At 41.2% G+C, this 21,343-nt stretch overlaps 1 protein-coding gene across 1 annotated transcript; it reads right to left on the bottom strand.

Annotated features, from left to right (window-relative positions):
- Nucleotides 1–9,954: 9,954 nt before the first annotated feature.
- On the bottom strand, nt 9,955–10,825 carry LOC109248042 (cystatin-C-like; the record flags this gene model as incomplete). The annotated part of the gene is given in 2 exon segments (XM_053891686.1): nt 9,955–10,435; nt 10,437–10,825. Coding segments are annotated over 2 exon segments (672 nt in total), but the record flags the coding sequence as incomplete, so codon positions are not given.
- Nucleotides 10,826–21,343: the final 10,518 nt, after the last annotated feature.

Raw genomic sequence — 21,343 nt, 5'->3', positions numbered from 1 at the left:
TTGGAAAAAAGCTCTAAAGAAAAGAGGAAATTTGTGGTTAGAGAAAGGTGTGGGCTCTAGGGCAAGAAGGAAAAAAGAATGTAGACAGCAGAACAGAGCATAAAAAAGTGGTCCTAAAAAAGAACAGTTAAAGAATCTACAATGGAAACTGATTTTTCACTTTGCTTTTTAATCCTGTACTGATTCTTACTAGAAATGGTGCACTCAATCACTGCTATAATTCCACAGATTCTACCATGATCCCAGACTGAGATCTTTAGCTGAACCTTTGGTTTGAGTCTGCCAAGAAAGACTATGCACTCTTGTTGGAAACAATAGTTGTGTGGGGATATAGATTGTTTCAGTCCATTTGAGCTAAGTCCCAGCACTTTCTTTTAAGGAATAACAGCAAGTTAAAATGAAGAAATGAAAGCATTTAAAAAAAATTTTTTTTTAATGTTTACTTATTTTTGAGAGACAGAGAGACAGAATGCGAGTGGGTTGGGGCAGAGAGAGAGGGAGGCACAGAATCTGAAGCAGGCTCCAGGCTCCGAGCCATCAGCACAGAGCCTGATGCGAGGCTCGAACTCACAAGCTGTGAGATCATGACTTGAGCTAAAGTCATACGCTCAACCGACTGAGCCACCCAGGCACCCCAGTCATTTTTTTAAAAGTAGGCTTCATGGGGCGCCTGGGTGGCGCAGTCGGTTAAGCGTCCGACTTCAGCCAGGTCACGATCTCGCGGTCCGTGAGTTCGAGCCCCGCGTCAGGCTCTGGGCTGATGGCTCGGAGCCTGGAGCCTGTTTCCGATTCTGTGTCTCCCTCTCTCTCTGCCCCTCCCCCGTTCATGCTCTGTCTCTCTCTGTCCCAAAAATTAAAAAAAAAAAAAAAAAAAAAAAAAAAGTAGGCTTCATGGCAAGCCCAGAGCCCAACATGGGGCTTGAACTCATGACCAAGAGCTGAGCTGAGATCAAGAGTGAGATGCTCAACTGACTGAGCCACTCAAGTGTCCCAAAAGGCATTTGTTTATTTTATTTTTAAAATATTTATTTATTCATTTTGAGAGAGAGAGAGAGAAGGGGAGGGGCACAGAGAGACAATCCCAAACAAGTTCCACGCTCAGCATGGAGCCCAAACTAGGGCTCCATTTGACTACTGTGAGATCACAACCTGAGCCAAAATTAAGAGTTGGATGCTTAATCAACTGAGTCACCCAGGCACCCCAAAAGGCATTTGTTTTAAATGCCATAAAAAGTGCACTGGGATATACAGCCTTTCCAGAAATCTGCATTCTGATTCCTTACTTCCTTAGGATTCCTTATGATTTTAGTAAATATCATAAAAATAATTAGAAGATAGTATGGGTACATGTAATATTGGTACATTATCCAATGGCAGCATCAATAAGGAAGAATATCAAGAGAGTAATAGATCTAATTAAATAAAAACCGAAAGTGATTGCATTAGAAAAATGAAATAAATCAAAATTAAAAGCAAATAACGAATTAAAAATTTATAATACATATGAGAGATAACGGTTTGATATCTTTAATATAGAAGAAACTCTTTTATAATAATGAGAAATGACAAATCGCTGTAGTAGAAAAATGGGCAAAACATATAAACTGTCATTTCACATAATAAGAAATATTATGGCCAACAAACATATAAGATATTCAAACTCACTAGTAATAAAGAATGCAAATTCAGACTTTTGCTTCTGGCCAAGATGTGGTAACAGGGACTAGAATTACCTTTATACCTGAAACAACTAAATAAAAGAGAAACAAATATAAGAAATGACAGTTTTCAAGACACTGGATACCAAGCGATGAAGGACAATGGTACCTATGGGATGAGAAACAAATGAGGTGAATCCTGTCATTACTCAGGTTACTGACAGAGTTTCCAGGCTGAGGCACATGGAGATGCAACCCAGGCAGAAAACAAAAAACTCCCTGAGTTGAAGAGACAAAGCTAAGAGTTCAGGGAGATCAGGATGTCTAGAGTTCACAGGACAGGATACTGAAGAGGAGAGAAATTCAGAGAGAGAGAGAACTCCAGAGATCCAGAGATCTGTAGAGGGCCCTCCTTGAGTAGTTGGCGGAGTACTAATCAGACCCTGGGTGTGATAGGAAACCATGCAAAGGCAGGGAAAGAACCATTTGGAAGGATTAAGGTACTACACACTACTCACGCATGGCTGGGAGCAGCGCCTACTTCTATTAGCCAGATTGGAACACTCGGAATTCACGGGACATTGGGAAAACAACTCAGAAAGATTTTGCCTTGGTACAAGGGAATAATTAAATTTGATGCGGTTCAGGACACATTACTCCAAAATATGGCACGTTGACATATTGAAATTTTAAGCTGAAGGAATTTGAGGAATGGCACGTGTAGGAAAGACTTTCTAATCTCCTGAAGCAGATCATAACACTCTTGTGTGAAAGGTTGTGAAAGCTCCTTTTCCAGAGAAAAGGAGCTTTCTCATCTCCTATCGAGGGACATTCAGAAGAATCTGAAGGAACAGGTCTTGCTGTTTTTCCCACTTTACTACACTTAACTCATACCCTTGTTGTCCTATCACATTTTCCCATAACTTTTCACTCCTCATCAACCCTAGCATAAAAAATGCTCAGACTTGGGGCTCCTGGATGGCTCAGTTGGTTAAGCATTGGCTTCAGCTCAGGTCATGATCTCACGGTTTCTGAGTTCGAGTCCCGCGTTGGGCTCTGTCCTGACAGCTCAGAGCCTGGAGCTTGCTTCGGATTCTGTGTCTCCATCTCCCTCTGCCCCTCCCCTGCTCATGCTCTCTCTCTCTCTCTCTCTGTCTCTCAAAAGTAAATAAAAACATTAAAAAAAATTTTTTTAAATGCTCAGACTTAACTGTTTCTTCAGGTCTTCATTTCTTTAGAAAGCTCCCGTGTCACAGAAAACTTATACTAAATAAATAAGTTGTTTTACTTTTTTTTTTTTTTTATTAATCTGTCTTTTCTTACAGGGGCCCAGCCAGAACTTTGAAAGGTAGAGGGAAAATTATTTTTTCCTCCTCTGCAGCCCTATCGCGCACATTGCTCCAGACCTAACAAATCATAAAATCAAGGAATGAGGGATTAAGTGTTTCCAAATGACGTAACCATATAGCAGTAAAAGAAGCTTTAAAACATTTATATAAATACAAAAAAATCCAGGAATCAAGTTAAAAGTCACAACGTTTGCATTTAAACAAACATTTCCAAGCATGCAAAGAAGCAGAAGAGTCCAATGAGAATTGACCCATATGAGAATAATCAATGGAAAATAACACAAAATTAACACAGCTATTTAAAATTCACAGGTAAGAACATTAATGGTTATTATAAGTATATTCTGTATGCTCAAAAAGTCAAGGAGCGACATGGAAAATATTAAAAAGTCTCCAACTGAATTTATAGAAATGAAAACTATAATGTATGAGATGAAAAATAGACTAACTGGGATTAAGAAAATATTAAGTCATTGCAGAGGAAAAGTGAACATGAAGACACAGCAATAGAAACAATCCAAAATGAAATACAGACAAAGAAACAATTTAAAAACCAAATAGTCTAGGGACACTTGGGTGGCACAGTTGGTTAAGCATCCAACTCTCAATCTCGGCTCAGGTCATGATCTCACAGTTTGTGAGTTCAAACCCTCATCGGGCTCTGCTCTGACGGTGCAGAGCCTGCTTGGGATTCTGTCTCTCCTTCTCTCTGCCCCTCCCTTGCTTGTGCTGTCTCTCTCTTTCAAAATAAATAGACTTAGAAAAAAAATTGATGCAAAAAAAATATGCAAAAAAGAACATAGACATATACCTCACATTTCACTCAAAAATTAACTCAAAATGGATTGTAGACCTAAATGCAAAACATAAACCTTTAAAAATTTTAGAAGAAAATAAAGCAAAAGTCTGTGTGATGTTAGGTTTAGTTTTGAGGAGCTTTTAGATACAAGACCAAAAGCATGATCCATACAAAAATTGGTAAGTTAGACTTTAGCAACATTAAAAACTTCACTTTGCAAAAGGCATTGCTAAGAATGAAAAAAAGACAAGCCACAGGTCAGAAGAACATACCTGCAAATCAAGTATTTGATCTAAAGGACTTATATTCAGAATATCTAAAAAACTGAAGAATAAGAAAAAAAAAACAATTAAAAATGGGCAAACGATCTGAACAAACACATCAACGAATAGAATAGGCACATGACAAATGAGCATATGAAGTGATGCTCAACATCACTGCTATCAGGCAAATGCAAACTAAAACCAGAATGATGGGGCGCCTGGGTAGCTCAGCGCCCAACTTCAGCTCAGGTCATGATCTCATGGTTCGTGAGTTTGAGCCCTGAACCAGGCTCTGCACTGACAGTGCAGAGCCTGCTTGGGATTCTCTCTCTCTCACTCGCTGCCTCTTCGCACCCTGCTCTCTCTTTCTCTCTCTCAAAATAAATAAATAAACTTAAAAAAGATAAAAAATAAAACCGCAATGAGATACCACCATGCAAGTACCAGAAAGGTAAAATGAAAGTGGTACCTGACCATTCCAAATGCTGATGAATATACAGAGCAACTGGAGTTCTCATACATACCTGGTGGGAGGAGAAAATGGTACAGTCCCTCGGAAACATGGTTTGCTATTTTCTCATAGCGTTAAATGTACACTTAGCATATGACCCAGCAGTCCTACTAACTAGGCAGTTACCTGAAGGAAATAAAATCTCCAAATCAAGTAGAAACCTGTTCGTGGACGTTCTAGCCATAATTTCTAAAAGGTGGAAACAACGCAAATGTCCATCAGCAGTTTAAAAGATAACCCGGGGTATAGTCAATAGGACACCAATAGAATGCCACTCAGCTATAAAAAGGAACAAATTGTTGATATGTGCCATTATGTGGATGAATGTCAAGGGCATTATACTGTGTGAAAAAAAGCCAAGCTCAAAAGATTATAGACTGGATGATTCCATTTACATGGCACCCGGCAAAGGCAAAATTATAGGGATAGAGAAGAGATCAGTGGATACCAGGTTGTAACTACACGGGGGGAGTTTTTTTTTTTTTGCGGTGATGAAACAGTTCTATACCCTGATTATGGCAGTTGTTATACAAATCTATACATGTGGTTAACTTAAACTCACAGAATTGTATACATACACACATACACAACCCAATGAAATACACTACAAAACACTACACATGGGGCACCTTGGTGGCTCAGTCAGTTGAGCATCAGACTTCGGCTCAGGTCATGATCTCGCGGTTTGTGGGTTTAAGCCCCGTGTGGGGCTCTGTGCTGACAGCTCAGAGCCTGGAGCCTGCTTCCCATTCTGTGTCTCCTTCTCTCTCTGCCCCTCCCCCACTTGTACTCTATCTCTCTCTGACTCTCAAAAATAAATAAAATGTGAAAAAAAAAATTTTATAAAAAGAAAGAAAAACTACACATCTATCAAGATGGTGAAAATGCAAAAGATCGACAATACCAAGTATTGACAAGGAGGTGCAGCAGTTGGATTTCTCATGTAGTACTGGTGGGGTACCCATCTGTAGAGTTACTTTGTAAAACTCTTTAGCACCATTTACTAAATTTGGACATATGCATATCCTAATATCTGGCACTTCCAGTCCTTCATATATAGAGAACATAAATGCATGTACGTGGTCACACACTTACAGGTATGAGAATGTTCACAGTTCAAAAATGGAAACTCCTCGGGGCACCTGGGTGGCTCAGTCGTTAAGCGTCTGACTTCAGTCAGTTCACGATCTCGCGGTTTGTGGGTTCCAACGCCGCGTCGGGCTCTGTGCTGACAGCGCCGAGCCTGGAGCCTGCTTCAGATTCTGTCTCCTTCGCTCTCTGCCCCTCCCCCACTCGTGCTCTTTCTCTCTCAAAAATAAATAAACATAAAACAAATGGAAACTTCTCAAATGTCCAGCAAAAAAAAAAAAAGAAAAAAAAACCACGGATAATAATCTATAGTATATACATGTACTGAGATATCATATAGCAAAAAAATTCAGAAACTACCGCTACAGGTAACACTATAGATGAAATCTCAGCAACATAATAATATTGAGCCAAACACACAAAAAAACCCAGACACACACGTATAAATGCCTACCATGTGATTTCTTTTTTAGAATGCTCAAAAAGAGACAGATCTAATGTATTATATAGATCAGCATAGTGATTAACTGTGGGGAGGAAGCAGGAGTTTTAGAGACTAAGGTGTGGGGACAATGACACAGGATCGTCCCTGTGGTGTTGGTAATACTCTCTTCTTCCATCAGCTGGTGACTGTTAAAATAAAGAGTCACATAGTAGACTGTCAGATCTAAAGGTGCTAATGTTTATTTCTCCATGTTTTGTCCATTTGCTTTTATATTAAAGTCAATAAAATCCAACCATTTTAGTTTACAGGCACCAATAAAATTAAAACATAAATACTGCCTAGGAATAGGAATAATAAATATAGGACATAAGAACTGCTTTCTCCAGAGTAGTGGAAACCTCCAGGTTTCAGGAGTCTTCACCCACTGCTGGGTTTCAGACATAGTGGTGGGTGGGCAGGGGGATCTCATGGAAAGAGCCTTCCAGGAATAACTTGCTTGCAGAAGAATTTCAAGCTTGAGCCAATGGGCACGAATAATTTGAAAACCAAGAATAAGGACCTGTGTTGAGAGTTTCTTTCCATTACTGGTCCATTTGTGGACTGGTGTCAAGGGAAAAAGTTTCTAAGTAGAAGCCGAGGGAGATATTTTCTTGAGCATTCCCTACGTTTTCTCCACCCAAGTGTCCCGAAGCATTTGGTTTAATCGTTTGAAGATCTCTATACCTTTGGGACAGTATTTCAAGCCTTCGTGTGTACATAGTTGCTTCTTCGGTCCCAATGCCTGTCACTGTCCACAGCATATAATACAAATCTAATCAATCCAAATTTATTCCATGGAAGAAGGAAAGTAAGATGGACAGGAGAAAGAAAGGGAGAGACATGTTTCACGGGAAGCCTAGAAGAATGGACAGAATGGCGGCTACTCCGTACTTGAAATGATAACGATTAAGAGTTTACAAAATAGGGGCACCTGGGAGGCTCAGTCAGTTGAGCTTCCAACTCGTGATTTCAGCTCAGGTCATGATCCCAGGGTCATGGGATCGATCCCTGTGTCAGGCTCCACACTGAGCACAGAGCCTGCTTAAGATTCTCTCCCTCCCTCTGCCCCCTAGCCTGCTCTCTCTCTCAAATAAAAATTAAAGTAATTTAAAAAATTTTTTAAAGTTTCCAAAATTGAAAACAGGCATGCATATTCATATCATAAGGCATTCCAAATAGCACACAAGATGAGTAAAAAGAAATTTCCTACAGGAGCCCCTGGGTGGCTCAGTCGGTGAAGTGCCCGACTCTTGGTTACAGCTCAGGTCATGATCTCATGTTTTGTGAGTTTGAGCCCCACATCAGGCTTTAGGCTGGCAGCATGGAGCCTGCTTGGGATTCTCTCTCTTCCTCTCTCTCTGCACCTACCTCACTCGCGCTGCCTCAGTCTCTCTCAAAATAAATAAATAAACTTTAAAAAAAACCCAAATTTCCTAAAAATATCTTAGTGAAACTAGAGAAACCAAGGATAAAAATGAAAATCTTGAAAGCTACAATAGAGAAAAAGAGAAAGAGAAAGAGAAGACGAAAAGGGCACTTTTACTGTAAAAAAGGAATCCACTTTGGTCAAGATGGTATTGTAAGAACATGTTTTTGGTTTTTAATTTTATTTAAAGTCTAGTTAGTTAAAATACAGTGCAATATTGGTTTCAGGATGTGAGAACATGCTTTGACCTTCAAGCACATTGAAGTGATGGATAAAATATTTTTTTAAATTTTTTTTAACATTTATTTATTATTGAGAGACAGAGAGACACAGAGCATGAGCAGGGGAGGGGCCGAGAGATGGAGAGACACAGAATCTGAAGCAGGCTCCAGGCTCTGAGTTGTCAGCACAGAGCCCTACGCGGGGCTTGAACTCACAAACCGTGAAATCATGACCTGAGCCAAAGTCGGACGCTTAACCGACTGAGCCACTCAGGCGCCCCTGATGGATAAAATATTAAGAAGGGAAAGTAAAAAGATATAACCGGACTTAGAGGCAAGATAAGCATCTCAAAAACTAAACAATGAAAGAAGAACTATGAGCAAAGCTAAAGCCACAAGCTAGCTGGAACTTAGGGTTGAAATCACAGATGACCTGGTGTTTAGGGCAAAAAAAAAAAAAAAAAACACCAAAAAAAAAGGAATTAAAATTTTCATTCAAGTAGGTGGCCAAAATTGAGGCCTCTCCCTGAAACCATCCTTCCTGAAAGGAGGCTGAAAAACTCTCTTCCCCTGGTTTATAACTAGAGCTTCAGCTCATGAGACACAACAGGCCTGGGGCACTGGAAGACAAAGATACAGGTACCGAATCAGCCATATCCCCAACGCCATCACAGGATAAGTACTGCCGATTGTCAAATGTGACCTAGTTCCAGATGGGGCAATGCGTAGCTTGAGTGGAGGGATAAGAGGAGAGAGACAGCGAGAGAAAAAGGAAAAAAACAAAAAAAAACAAAAAAAACCCCGAAACAAACAAACGAAAAAACACAGCTTAAATAGGCCCATCGTGCTTGGGTGAGCCATGGCCATCATTGCCATTGCTGCCAATGAGCCAAATTACGTGGCTGCTTCCCCGAACATCAGTCCTGGCCAACAGAGGATAGCCTAATGTTGGTATTCTTCCTAACAGAGCATACCTGATGGCTTTGGTGAAATACTGCATTCTCTGTAGTCCTTCCCATGGAAGGAGTGATTTCACTTTTTTTTTTTTTAATATTTATTTAGTTTTGGTGCAGGCAGAGGAGGCGCAGAGAGAGGGGGGACAGAGGATCCGAAGTGGAGTCTGCGCTGACAGGCTGTCAACAGCAAGCCTGATGCGGGGCTCGAACTCACCAACCGCGAGATCATGACCTGAGCCGAAGTCGGATGCTCGACCGACTGGGCCACCCAGGTGCCCCAGGAGTGATTTCACTTTCAATCTTTCTGTAGGAAGCACTAGCGTCAAAAAGTGAGTGTTTTCCTATTTCTTGCATTGCTTGACTTCCTGAGCAAAGAAAATGGCCACGCTAGAGAATGTCTCCTTTACCCCAGACCCGCTGGCTCCTCACATTCCCAGGGTATTAAACTAGGAGCTCCCATTCAGAGTGTAATAAAATTTCTCTTCCTTAGAGTCCTGGAAACATCCCATGCTGAGAGTGAAAAGCCCCCGTGGAAGCTTCCGGATTCTCTTTCATGGACAGGAAGTATGGAGGGCATATGTTGATAGGACACAATCCCAAGTCAAAGCAGGCTGAAATGCTGAGGTAGTGTTGGGGGGCAAAATTTGCCTTGGACGGTCTTCTAACCTACAGTGGACTTTGTGTGAATGAGAGATAAAATTTATGTGCTAAGCCCCTGGGACTTAGGGGTTGTTTATAACCAAAGTCTAAGCCTAATACAACAATGTTATCCACTTTATTGACTTTTTCAAAGAATAAGCTGTTTGATTTATTTGTTAAATACAGAGGTTTTCTAGATCAACAATTTCTGCTTTTGCCTCATTTCCTTGCTGCTTCCCCTAGGTTTAATTTTGCGTTCGTTTCTAACCTACTGAGTTTGAGTAATTTATTTTTATTTCTTCTTGGTTATTCATGTAAGCATTTAGGGCTAAATTTTTTTTTCTCTGCCTAATGCTTTAATTTTTATCTGATATACAGCATTTATGTAAGCGTACTTATTTGTTTATTTATTTATTTTTTATGATTTTTTTCCCCTCCTAGCTCAGTTGTTCAGGAAAGAAGTTGCTTTTACTTTAGAGGTGGTAATTTTTTCTTTCTCCTTTTATTTTATTTATTTATTTATTTATTTATTTTTTTAGCGGATGTGACTTTTTATTGATGAAGATACAGCAGAACGAGTGCATTACATTTTGCTTTCCAAAAAATGCCCCAGAATCCTTTTCTATTTGTCTCCTGGGACCAGCACACTGAGGGGACATCACCTGGACAGGGCCACCCTTCCAAGGATTAGGAGTTCTACAAGGAGGAGCGGGGTGGCAGAAGGGGGCCCGAGCAACCCAGCCTGTCACAGGGTCCTCTACGCATCTTGGCAGCCGGACTTCACCAGGGATGTCTTGCCCATCCAGGGTACAGTGTATATCTGGGAAGAGCAGAGCGTTTTCCTCATCAGGTGTGGCTGGTCATGAAAGGGACAGGTGTCCAAGTTGGGCTGGGACTTGGTACATCTGGTTCGTCCAATCTCCATGTCCAGGAAGTAGTTCAACCCAGCCACGGCCTGCTTTCGGGCACCCACCACCCACCTCGCGCGGCTGGGGTACGCGTCGTTGCTCCCCTTGCTGTACCCGCTGAGTTCAGCGCCTGCCCTCCTCGTTGACGTCGGCGTCCAACGGGGCGCCCACCAGTGCAGACTTGTTTCTCCTGCCGGTCCCGGGACTCACGGCCAGGGCCAGAGTCAGGGCCACAGCGGCTAGCAGGCGCAGCGGGGTGCGCAGGGGCCTGGCCACGGTGTGCTCGTGATAGACAGTGCACAGGCTACGGAAGGGAGTGATCCAGCGGAGATGAGCCTCTACTTTTATTGTTAATTTCAACTTTTGTGTTATTGTGATCAGGAATATTTTCTGTTTCTTCTGTACATGCCAAATTAGGTCAACTTCATGTGTCCTATTATACAAATCTCCTAGAGCTTTATGGTGTTTTTTTTTTTCATTCCTGCTTCTTCTAATTTGACACTTGTAGAATGTTGACCCCAACAATTATAGACTGCATTCTTCACAAGGGGTCAGAAAACATTTACCAAAATTTAGCGTATGGTGAGCCATAGAACAAATTTCAAAGGAATGAAATCATTCAGAGTATGTGGAAGTAAGAAAGACATCATTAACAAAGAGATAACCAGAAAATCCCCTTTTGTTTGGAAATTTAACAATGTAAATTTCAGTAGACAATGAGTCAAAGAAGCAATTACAATAGAAATTAGACAACATCCCAAACTACATAATAATTAAAATACAAGCTAACTTTTGAAATGCATCTAAAGCTATGCATCTAAGGGAATTTATAATCTTAAATGCATATATTTCCTTTATTCCTAAGGATATGTGGGAAGGGGCTCAACCTTATTACTTTTCGAAAAGTGCAAATTAAAACCACAATTAGATACCACAATATACCTACTGAATGGCTGAAATGAAGAATAAAAAATAGCAAGTATTGTAAGGATGTAGAGCAACTAGAATCCTTATGTATTGCTGGGACTACAATCAGTATAAACTGATATCACCATTGTCGAAAACTGGAAGTTTTCACTATGTACCACATATCCTATAATCCAGTAAGTCAATTCCTAGATATATACCCAAAGAAATATATGTATCTGTGCATCAAAATTCATGTACAAGGATGTTCATTGCAGTATTATGGGAATAGCCAAATCCAGGAAACAGCTCAGATAGCCATCAGGAGAGTGGATAAATGAACTGAGCATATTTATACAAACCAAAGCAATAAAAATTAATGAACTACTGCTACGTGCAATGATACCGATGAATCACTCACATAAATACAATGTTGGGCAAAAAAAATCCAGACATAAAAGAGTACATAATGCCTCGTTCAATTTATATAAAATTCAAACACAGGCAAAAGTAATCTTTGGGGCTGGATATTCAAACAGAGGTTACCTTTAGGGAGCAGAGTGGGGTTCACATCTGAGAGGGGATACAAAGATCACTTGGGGAGTCCTGAGAACGTTCTAGTTCTTGATCTGGATAGGTAGATATTATTGTGATTATTTCTTGAGCTAAAACCTGTGATTTGGGTTCTTTATTTTATGTATTTCTTATGTATTGTATTTCTTCGAAAGGTTAAACAGCGGAATTGGAAGTTACTGTTTTGTCGTTCACGTAACACAGGAACTGATAAGTACCGATCTGAACCAAATTTGAGCTGCAGAGATAGACACAAGAGGACCATTCGGTGGAAAAACAGGAGTGGGTCACGTTTGCAAGCTCCTATTGCCTGTTGGAAACCTGAACCTACGCTCTGAACAAGGAATGACCAATTCCACTTTTCCTCCTGACACCAAATATTACGATGCCTCTTCCAACACCCCTTCTAGAACTCTCTAACACCAACTAGGTGTCCAACAATGGAATTCAGTTCTGACACTAACTACCCATAGTTAGGGCAGACCCCCTGCCTTGAGGGCTCAGTCCTGTAAGACTGCCCCCACTTCAGAAACCAGTTGCAAATATTGAAACGCCCAGTTACCCACACTTCTTCTCACTTGGCTACAAAGTGGGAGTTCCCGGGATCCCCCACCTCTGGTTCAGTAATTTGCCAGAACAACTCACAGAACTCAGGAAAGTGCTTTCTATACTATTCCCAGTTTATTACAAAGGCTACAACTGGGGAACAGCCAGACAGAAGAGACACATAGAGCAAGGGGTGGCGGAAGGGGTGCGGAAGGATGAGGAGCCAGTCATCTCATTAACATACAAAAGACACTCTTAACGCTCAGGAAATTCCAAGGGTTTTTAGGGAATCCTGTGCCAGGAAACAAGGACGAAAACCAAATAATATATTTTATTGTATTGCAGGCCTGTAAATAATAAGTGCCACCTGATTCTTCCCTGAAATAATTCAATGTTATTCACATTAAACATTTACTTTTTTTTTTTTATTTAACGCCCTTCTGTAGTTTTACTTTTCATGATCCTGCTGATTTTTAGAAATGTCTAACTTCCTTAGCTTCTTTGCTTTCTTCTGCATCCCATAACTTGTTTGCTTTAGCCTCAAAGTGTATTTAGGATCAATCAACCATTTCTCATGCTTTGGTCAGTCTGCCTGGTCAAAGTCACCTCATCGTTCCCATGAAGAATTAAAATATATTCCTAACTGGTCTTTCTGCTTCTAACCCCTCTCCAGTGTCCACAAAGAAACGAGAGGGATCCCATTAAAGGTAAGTTAGATAAAATGACTCCCTTATTCAAAATATTCAATGGCTTCCCATTCACTGAAAGTCAAATTTGAAACCTTTACCCTAACTTACAAGACCCACCCTACAAGATCTGACCCCTCTCTTACCCCTCTCCCCTACTAACTATTCCAGTCACACTGCTCTCCTATGTACTTCTGTCACATGATTAGCACTGTTCTACCTCAGGACCTTTGCACTTGATGTTACTTCAATCTGGAATTCTCTTTCCACAGATCTGAGACAGGAAAGTGCAAAGTGAGCATAAGAACATCTCACGGTACTAGAAAACTAGAAGATGCTCAAAGACTACTTGGCATCATGTCAAAAAGATGCAAGAGCTGGCTTTTGAAAGGGCTCCTGCTAGCCCATAGTGGGGCAATTTTAACATCAAAAAAAATTTAAATAACAATGATTTATTTTAGCAAAATGAGTAACTAAAAATACAAAAGTGCATAATAATATGAAGAAAGAGAAAGGAAGGTGCTTCTTTGAAAAGTATGCCGGCTAGTAAATGGAAAAGGAATGAAAAAATTATAAGACCACCATTTTGCAATCTCCGATGTAATATATAATTCAGGAAGGATCATCAGTGGATATGAAGGCTATTAGATGAAAGTTATTAAGGAACAGAATATTTGCATGGTGCTAATCAATGTGTTAGCCCACAGATTACTTACACATTGCAAAGGGGAAAAATGTACTTTCACGATGGAGAAACTGATAATCCCCTACCATAACCAAGGGATCAAACCTGGCATCCACTAATAGTGGGACAACCCAGAATTAAGAGCTTCTCAATAGCACAAAATATGAAGTACACAGCATCATTAGCCAAGTCTCTAAGGGCACCTGGGTGGCTCGGTCGGTTGAGCAGCTGACTCTTAATTTCGGCTCAGGTCATGATCTCAGGGTCCTGAGATCAAGTCCCATGACAGATTCTCTCTCTCTCTCCCTTTCTAACCCTTTCCCTGTTTGAGTGCTATCTCTCTCTAAAAAAATGTTTAAGCAAGCCTCTAGATCAAATGTCTTATCTATATCACAGACTAGGAGAGGACGAGTTAAATTACACCATGAAGAAACAATCAGACAAGTGAAGCATGTGGGACATTCTGTAGGACAGCTGGCCTAGAATCTTTGTTAGAGGAGGTCATCAAGGGGACGTGACTGCAGGTTGACTTGTGAGCTAGACCTGCACAATCAGGGGCTCTCACTCCCTCCCATGTCCTTGGAATATACGTTCTACCCACCATCCCCACACAAAGAGTTACTTCAAGAACAAAGCCTTGAGAGAGTAAGGTGTTACTGAGACCATCTGGAATGTATTTCCGACTAAACCCTGGTAAGGCTTCTATATAAAATTTTAAGATTCCGGCAGGCAGGTGCGGGGACCCACTCTTCTTGTAGCTGCCCTGGTAAGTCTCATATGTAAGTTCCCCTGCTTATTAAATTTGCCACCTACCAATCTGGAGTGGGTCGCCTCTTTCTTTAGTCTCTCCCTGCCCTTTTGGTTTGGGGGCCAGTTTGCAAACCAATAATCTTCAATAACCAATGTCATAAAAACAAATGTGAGAAGAGGCATAACAGTGAAATGCAATGCATGAATCGTGCTGGGACCCTGGTTTGAAAACAAACAAACAAAAAAAAAACAATGACCATAGAAGACATTATTGGGATAGTCGGAACAATCTTTTTTAAGTTTATTTACTTATTTTGAGAGAGACAGAGACAGCACGAGTGGGAAAGGGGCAGAGAGAGAAAGGGAGAGAGTGAGAATCCCAAGCAGGTTCTGTGCAGGAGCTCTGATGTGGGGCTTGAACTCATGAAACCGTGAGATCATGACCTGAGTCGAAACCAACAGTCAGACGCTTAACCGACTGAGACACCCAGGTGTCCCGGGATATTTGGAACTATCTTAATAGGACCTGGGTATCAGATGAGATTATGAAATTATTGTTACTATCTGTGGGAAATTATTTAACCAACACTAATAATCAAAACTCCAAATTTTAAAACTTAGACACAACGTATTCCCTATTTAGTTGGCAGTGATTCAAAAGAATTCTATAAATTCTAAATTCTAAAAAGAAATTTTAATTCTAAATTAAAAAGAATTTTGGTGGTTGGGCAAAATGGAGAGTGCGATGCAATGCACCAGAGCGCGTGTGACTGATATCTCTCCTCTTACACCATTTCCAAGAAATTTATGTTTGAAAGATAGTCATGGACATAAATATGGAAATAATGTTATGATAACCATTCCGAATTTACAGAATCACACTTAATGTCCACCAACAGGGTACTGGCTAAATAAGGGACTGTTGTGTCGCCACTAAAAATGATTAATGAAGGCATATATTTATTGACAAGGATAAAATTTCATGATCTATCAATGAGGTACGGCAATGAGTTACAAAATAGTGCATAGAGTTTGAGCCCATTTATAAGTCTATGCTCAAGAATGGAGTAATATAAAGAGAGTATATATCTGTCCTTAGCAGAATTGCATTTGGCTTATTTTTGCTTATCTGTATCTTTGAAATTTTCTTTTTTTGTTAATTAATTAATTTTGAGAGAGAGAGAGAGCACATGCAGGCGGGGGAGGGGCAGAGAGAGCGAGTGAGAGAGAGAGAGAGAGAGAGAGAGAGAGAGAGAATCCCAAGCAGACTCTGCACTGTCAGTATGGAGCCCAAGGAGGGGCTCAAACTCACAAACTGTGAGATCATGACCTGAGCAGAAAGCAAGAGTCAGACGCTCACCAAACCGAGCCACCCAGGCTCCCTTGAAATTTTCAATGTAGCGAATGTTTTCACACAATGAAATTACTGAAGGCAATTTCTTTTTAAAAGCCATTATTTCGGTTTTTAAGCACATTACAATATTAATTACACTCGACTTCTTGTTCTCTACTAGACACCCATTTAGGTCATTTTCAGAACTTTCTCCTCCAATATTAAGAATTCTACTGGATTATAAAGACAACGTAGCACTCAGGATATGCGGCAACAACTCTTGAATCCTAGATTCCTCAGAATAAGTTGATATTTGAGATTCCGGTTGCATACGGTGTTTGCCAGTTTTACCTGCTTTCACACTTACAGGCAGGGGCTCAGAACAAGAGATGGGGGGCTAGACTCCCAGAGAGCAGCTTGGTCAGGGACGTGATTTGAGTTAAAAACATAGATGAGAATCAGATTCTGGACTCAGACGTACTTAAACTGATGTTCTCTCAGGATTTAACATTTGTTTATTAGACGTGAGGGAGAAGTTGCTTTTCTATAGTCGAAATTGTATCCCTTTTTATACTAAAAATAAGGGATTTATTCAAGTTTACCTTATCTTCAACTGTGTTATTCTATACTGTTCTCACCATAAATGAGTATCATAAGCCAATCTCACGAAGGATGTAACAGGTGCACTCAATAATTGGGGCCTTTGTACTGGTTAACCCCTCCATCTCGTACCTTCTTCTCCCAGATACCTGCATCTAAACTTTCCCACTGCCTTCAAGTCTATGCACAAGGGTCACCTCCTCATGATTTATTTTAAAATGTCTTGTTCGATACTTAAATGGTCCATTTGTCTGACTTCCATGTTGAAAAAAATCCCTCCATTTTTCTTTTAGGTTGTCCTCTCTGTTAGTTTTTCTTTTGTGATTTTTTTTTCCTCAACCAGACATCTTCTTGGGAGGATTTAAAATTTAGATAATAAAATAAGTAATTTGTCCCCAGTGAACAAACAAAAACTATTCCCACTGTTATGTGTGCAGAATTTCATTTGATTCTGTCCTAGCATCACCATACGACTCAGCTGACCAGGAACAACTTACAACTTTTTGTCTCAAAACTATTGGTAAAAAAAAAAAACCCTAAAGATACACTGGTTTTGGCTCTGATAAGCAGTATTTCTGCTTATATCACTTCTCTATTGCTGCACAATGTAGGGGAGGAAAAGCCTTTCATTCTACCCTCTTATGTTCAGTACCTGAGACCTGTGAATTAAACTAGCAAAAGATATATTAATAAGAGGGAAAAAAGTTCATTTACATTTGCAATGCTGCATACCTGCGGGAGTACTCAGTGACAAATAACTGAGTGACAAGTAACTCAAAGGGGTGGTTAGAATTGGGGCTTATATGCCATCTTAATAGATGATGAGAGGGGTAGGAAAGGTACTTACGGTAAAAGGAACAACTTTTGGGAAAGACAAATGGGTCCTTAGGAGAATAGATGGGACACAGGTACGATAGTCTGTTTTTTGTTTTGTTTTGTTTTGTTTTTGCTGTTGTTGTTTTGAGAAACAGAGAGTGCAAGTGGGGAAGGGGCAGAGGAAGAAGGAGAGAGAGAATCTTAAGCACACTCCATGACCTGTGTGGAGCCCAACGCGGGGCTCAATCTCACAACTGTGAGATCATGACCTGGGTCAAAATCAAGAGTAGGATGTTCAACCAATTGAGCCACTCAGGTGCCCCAAGATATGATAGTCTTGTGACAAGGTTTGTTTGGGTGTGGTGCTGACTTCTTGTCTCCAGCTCCTGAGGAGGGAATTGTGACAATCAAGTTCTTTTGGGGGGCTCTGCTTTTAGGTAGATAAGTTCTGAAAGGCTTCTTTCTGGATCCGTTGATTCCCAATCGCCTTCAGTTCAAAATAATCCTTATTCTAAAGTAGCATATTTTGGGGTGGCATATTCTCATCCCCTTCAATAGCAAACCACCCCCAAATGTAGCGATTCGAAATAACAACAAAATATTATTTCTCACCGTTTTGTGAATTTGCAGAGGAGCCCCTCTGTTGGTTTCACCTGAGCTCACTCATACGCCTGCTGTCAGCTGGGGCACTGGCTGGACGACAAGGATCCCCACTCACATGGGCTGGCAGTTGGTTCTGGTTATCGGCCAGGGCACCTTAGTTCTCATCCTCAGGCAGAGTAGATCAGCTTCTTTATGCGATAGCCTCACTGCAGCATTTTGACAGAGTCACCAGGGAAGCCGCAAGGTGCGACTGGCAAAGTGTCACTTCCATTGCATCCTGTTAGTCAAAGCAAGTCACAGGGTCAGTCCTGATTCAAGGGAAAGGGGAAAAGACTCCATCTTTTGATAGGAGAAGTGGAAAATTTACCTTGCAAAAGAGCATAAGAGGACATGTTGTGACCATCTTTGACAAGATATGTGACCACACTGTCTACTTTGGGGGAGACTGGATCATTTTTCATTTTCAGTTTACTGAATTAAATAAGAGTTCTTGGGTGCCTGGGTGGCTCAGTCGGTTAAGCATCTGACTCTTGGTTTCGGCTGAGGTCATGATCTCATGGTTCATGAGTTTGAGACCTGCATCAGGCTCTGTGTTGACAGTGCAAAGCTTATTTGGGATTCTCTCTCTCCCTCTCTCTCTGCCCCTCCCCTGCTTACACACACACACACACACTCTCTCTCTCTCTCTCTCTCTGTCTCCAAATAAATAACTTTAAAAATAAATAAATACGAGTTCTTGAGGGAACCTGAATTCAGTGACATTTTCATTCTGATTTATTTCAGGTGTGTATTTGTACCCTTTAATACATGGTATAAACTACACCAACAGAGGCGCCTGGGTGGCTCAGTTAGTTGAGCATCTGGCTCTTGATTTCAGCTCAGGTCATGATCCCAGCGGTCGTGAGATCGAGCCACACGTTGGGCTTCGAACTGAGTGTGGAGTCTGCTTAAGACTCTCTCTCCCTCTGTCCCGCTGTCTCTCTCCCTCAAATTAAATAAATAATTAAATAAATAAGCAACCAAACAAACTGCACTAACAAAGTCTGGTTACATTAAGGAATTTAAGGAAAAGGATATTATAAGCTCTCAGGAACTCTTGCTGAGGCTTGGAAACCCCAGCGTCAAGGATGATGCCCCAAATCATGTTCTGTGGGGGCACAGCACTGGCCACAGGGCTAGATGCCGACAGTACAGAGAAAATGGAGGCCACTGCCACTGTCACCATTTGCTGGGAAGGAGTCACACGACCCATCATTCAGCAAATGGGGCCAAAGAGCTTCTCTGGGCCAGACGTGGAGTGATCTGGGCCCTGGGTCACAGATGGGACAAAAACAAAACTCCCAGTTCCCATGGGGCTCGCACTTTAGTGGCAGGAAATAGATAATAAGCCACACACATAATAATAAATGAGTAAATTATATGTTATGTTAGGAAAAGATGAATGGTATGGAGAAATATGAAAAATGTAGGTCAACGCAAGAGAGATTAGAAGTGGTGGGGATGGAACGTACACTGAATGACTTTTGAGCCAACACTTGGAGGGGATGAAGAGGTTCTCTATGCAAATATACACAGGAAGAACATGCCAGGAGTAGAGAACAGCCTAATGTGTGCATGTACCTGACATAGCTGAGGATCACAGAGGAGGCCAGTGTGGCCGGAGCAGAATGAGTACGGGAGGGAAATAGGAGGGGCGCTCAGACAGGTAAGAGGGGAATAGCAATCACAAAGGACCATTGGTTTAATTTTTTTTTTGTAACGTTTATTTATTATTGAGAGACAGAGAGAGACAGAGCATGAACCTGGGAGGGGCAGAGAGAGGTGGAGACAGAATCTGAAGCAGGCTCCAGGCTCCGAGCTTTGAGCACAGAGCCTGACACGGGGCTCGAACTCACAAACCACAAGATCATGACCTGAGCCGAAGTCGGTGCTTAACCAACTGACCCACCCCAGGCGCCCCACAAAGGACCATCGGTTTTAAACCACTGATTGGACTTTGGCTCTTACTCTAAAGTGGGGAGCCATTACCAGGTTTTGAACACGGAAATGACATGATCTGACTTACTTTTTCAACAGAATATGCTCTCTTTCTTCAGCACATTAGTTTATGACCAATCTGTGGAGTGATAATGATGTAAGAGTTGAAATAAAACTATCAAGTTAATTAGAAGCAACATGGAAGAATATCTCTGTTGCTTGTGGGAGGGTAGATAGAATAAACAAAACCTCCAAAACACATACCATGAAAGAAAAAACTAATGAATCTGGGGCACCTGGGTGGCTCAGTTGGTTAAATGTCCGAGTCTGGCTCAGGTCGTGATCTCAGGTTCATGAGTTTGAGCCCCGCTCAGACCCTCTGTCCCCTTCTCTCTCTGCCCCTCCCCCACTTGTGCACCTGTGAGCGTTCTCTGTCTCTCTCTCTCTCTCTCAAAAATAAATAAATATTAAAAAAAACTAATGAATCTGATTACCTCAAAATTAAGTATTTCTCTTCAGTAAGCCACATCATAGTCAAAACCTTCCAGATTGTTTGCACGCAGAGAAATATGGTGGCAATGTCTAAAACCGAGGAGTGCTTCAGAGTGTACGAGGATCTCCCGCTAAACAACCAGAAAATAAACCTCAGTTTTTTAAATGAGCAAATGATATGAGCAGACAATATACAGAGCAAAGAAGCCTAAAGCCTTACAAATTAATAGAGAAGTTCACAATCACAGGTAATCAGAGCAATGCCAATTATAACCACCAGGAGATACTACCTATGCCTTGGAAAGTTAAATGATATTGAATACTGGCAGGGAGGTGGGAATATAGCACACCTCCTGCACCGCTGGTGGGGGTGTGCACTGCATCAGCAGTCTGGAGAGTGACCTGGCTATATGCAGTCAAATTACATACATACTGAACCTTATAACCCAGAAATTCTGTTCCAGGATATATATTCCAAAATTCTCATGTGGTATACAAGTGGGCATAGAAGAAAATGGAGCTGTTTCTTCAACTGAAAGTTAGCCCGAAATCCAAAATGTACAAGTAAACCCCCAGTGCTCTAGCTGAAGAGAAGAGGAGAGGGCTAGGGGCAAAGCCCCACTCGAGTGTCCTCTTGCCCCTCATCCAGCCCATGATAGATAATCATGAATGGGCTCCTTAGAAATAGAACCAGAAAACTACGAGCAGCACATGGGCTTTGACAATCCTAAAGGAGGCTCCAAAACATAAGTATGTAGATGTGACAAATTACATGTTATAAGACTGACATTTATACGAAGGAGGGGGTAAGTGGATGTTAAGATGAGAAGTGAGTCCTTAGAGTTGCACCTCCACGGTAGCTGGGAGACGTTGCTTGATCCATCCACCTAACCTCTTGCCAAGAGGGAGATGCTCACGATTTGTCCTGCTTCAGTGATTCGCTCAGCCCTATTCTTCCCTCCTCCACTCCACAGCCTGTGCTTGTCAGGAAGTGCCATTTTCTCTTCCATGATGTAGTATCTCTTCCATGATAGAATTTCATTGTCTTCCTACCTCAAACGCTACTGGCCTAC

This window comes from Panthera pardus, unplaced genomic scaffold, assembly GCF_024362965.1.
Source record: "Panthera pardus isolate Hobbes unplaced genomic scaffold, ASM2436296v1 HiC_scaffold_27, whole genome shotgun sequence".
Classification (NCBI taxonomy): Eukaryota; Metazoa; Chordata; class Mammalia; order Carnivora; family Felidae; genus Panthera; species Panthera pardus.
The sequence above is the reverse complement of the archived record's forward strand: the minus strand, read 5'-3'. Positions and strand labels throughout refer to the sequence as shown.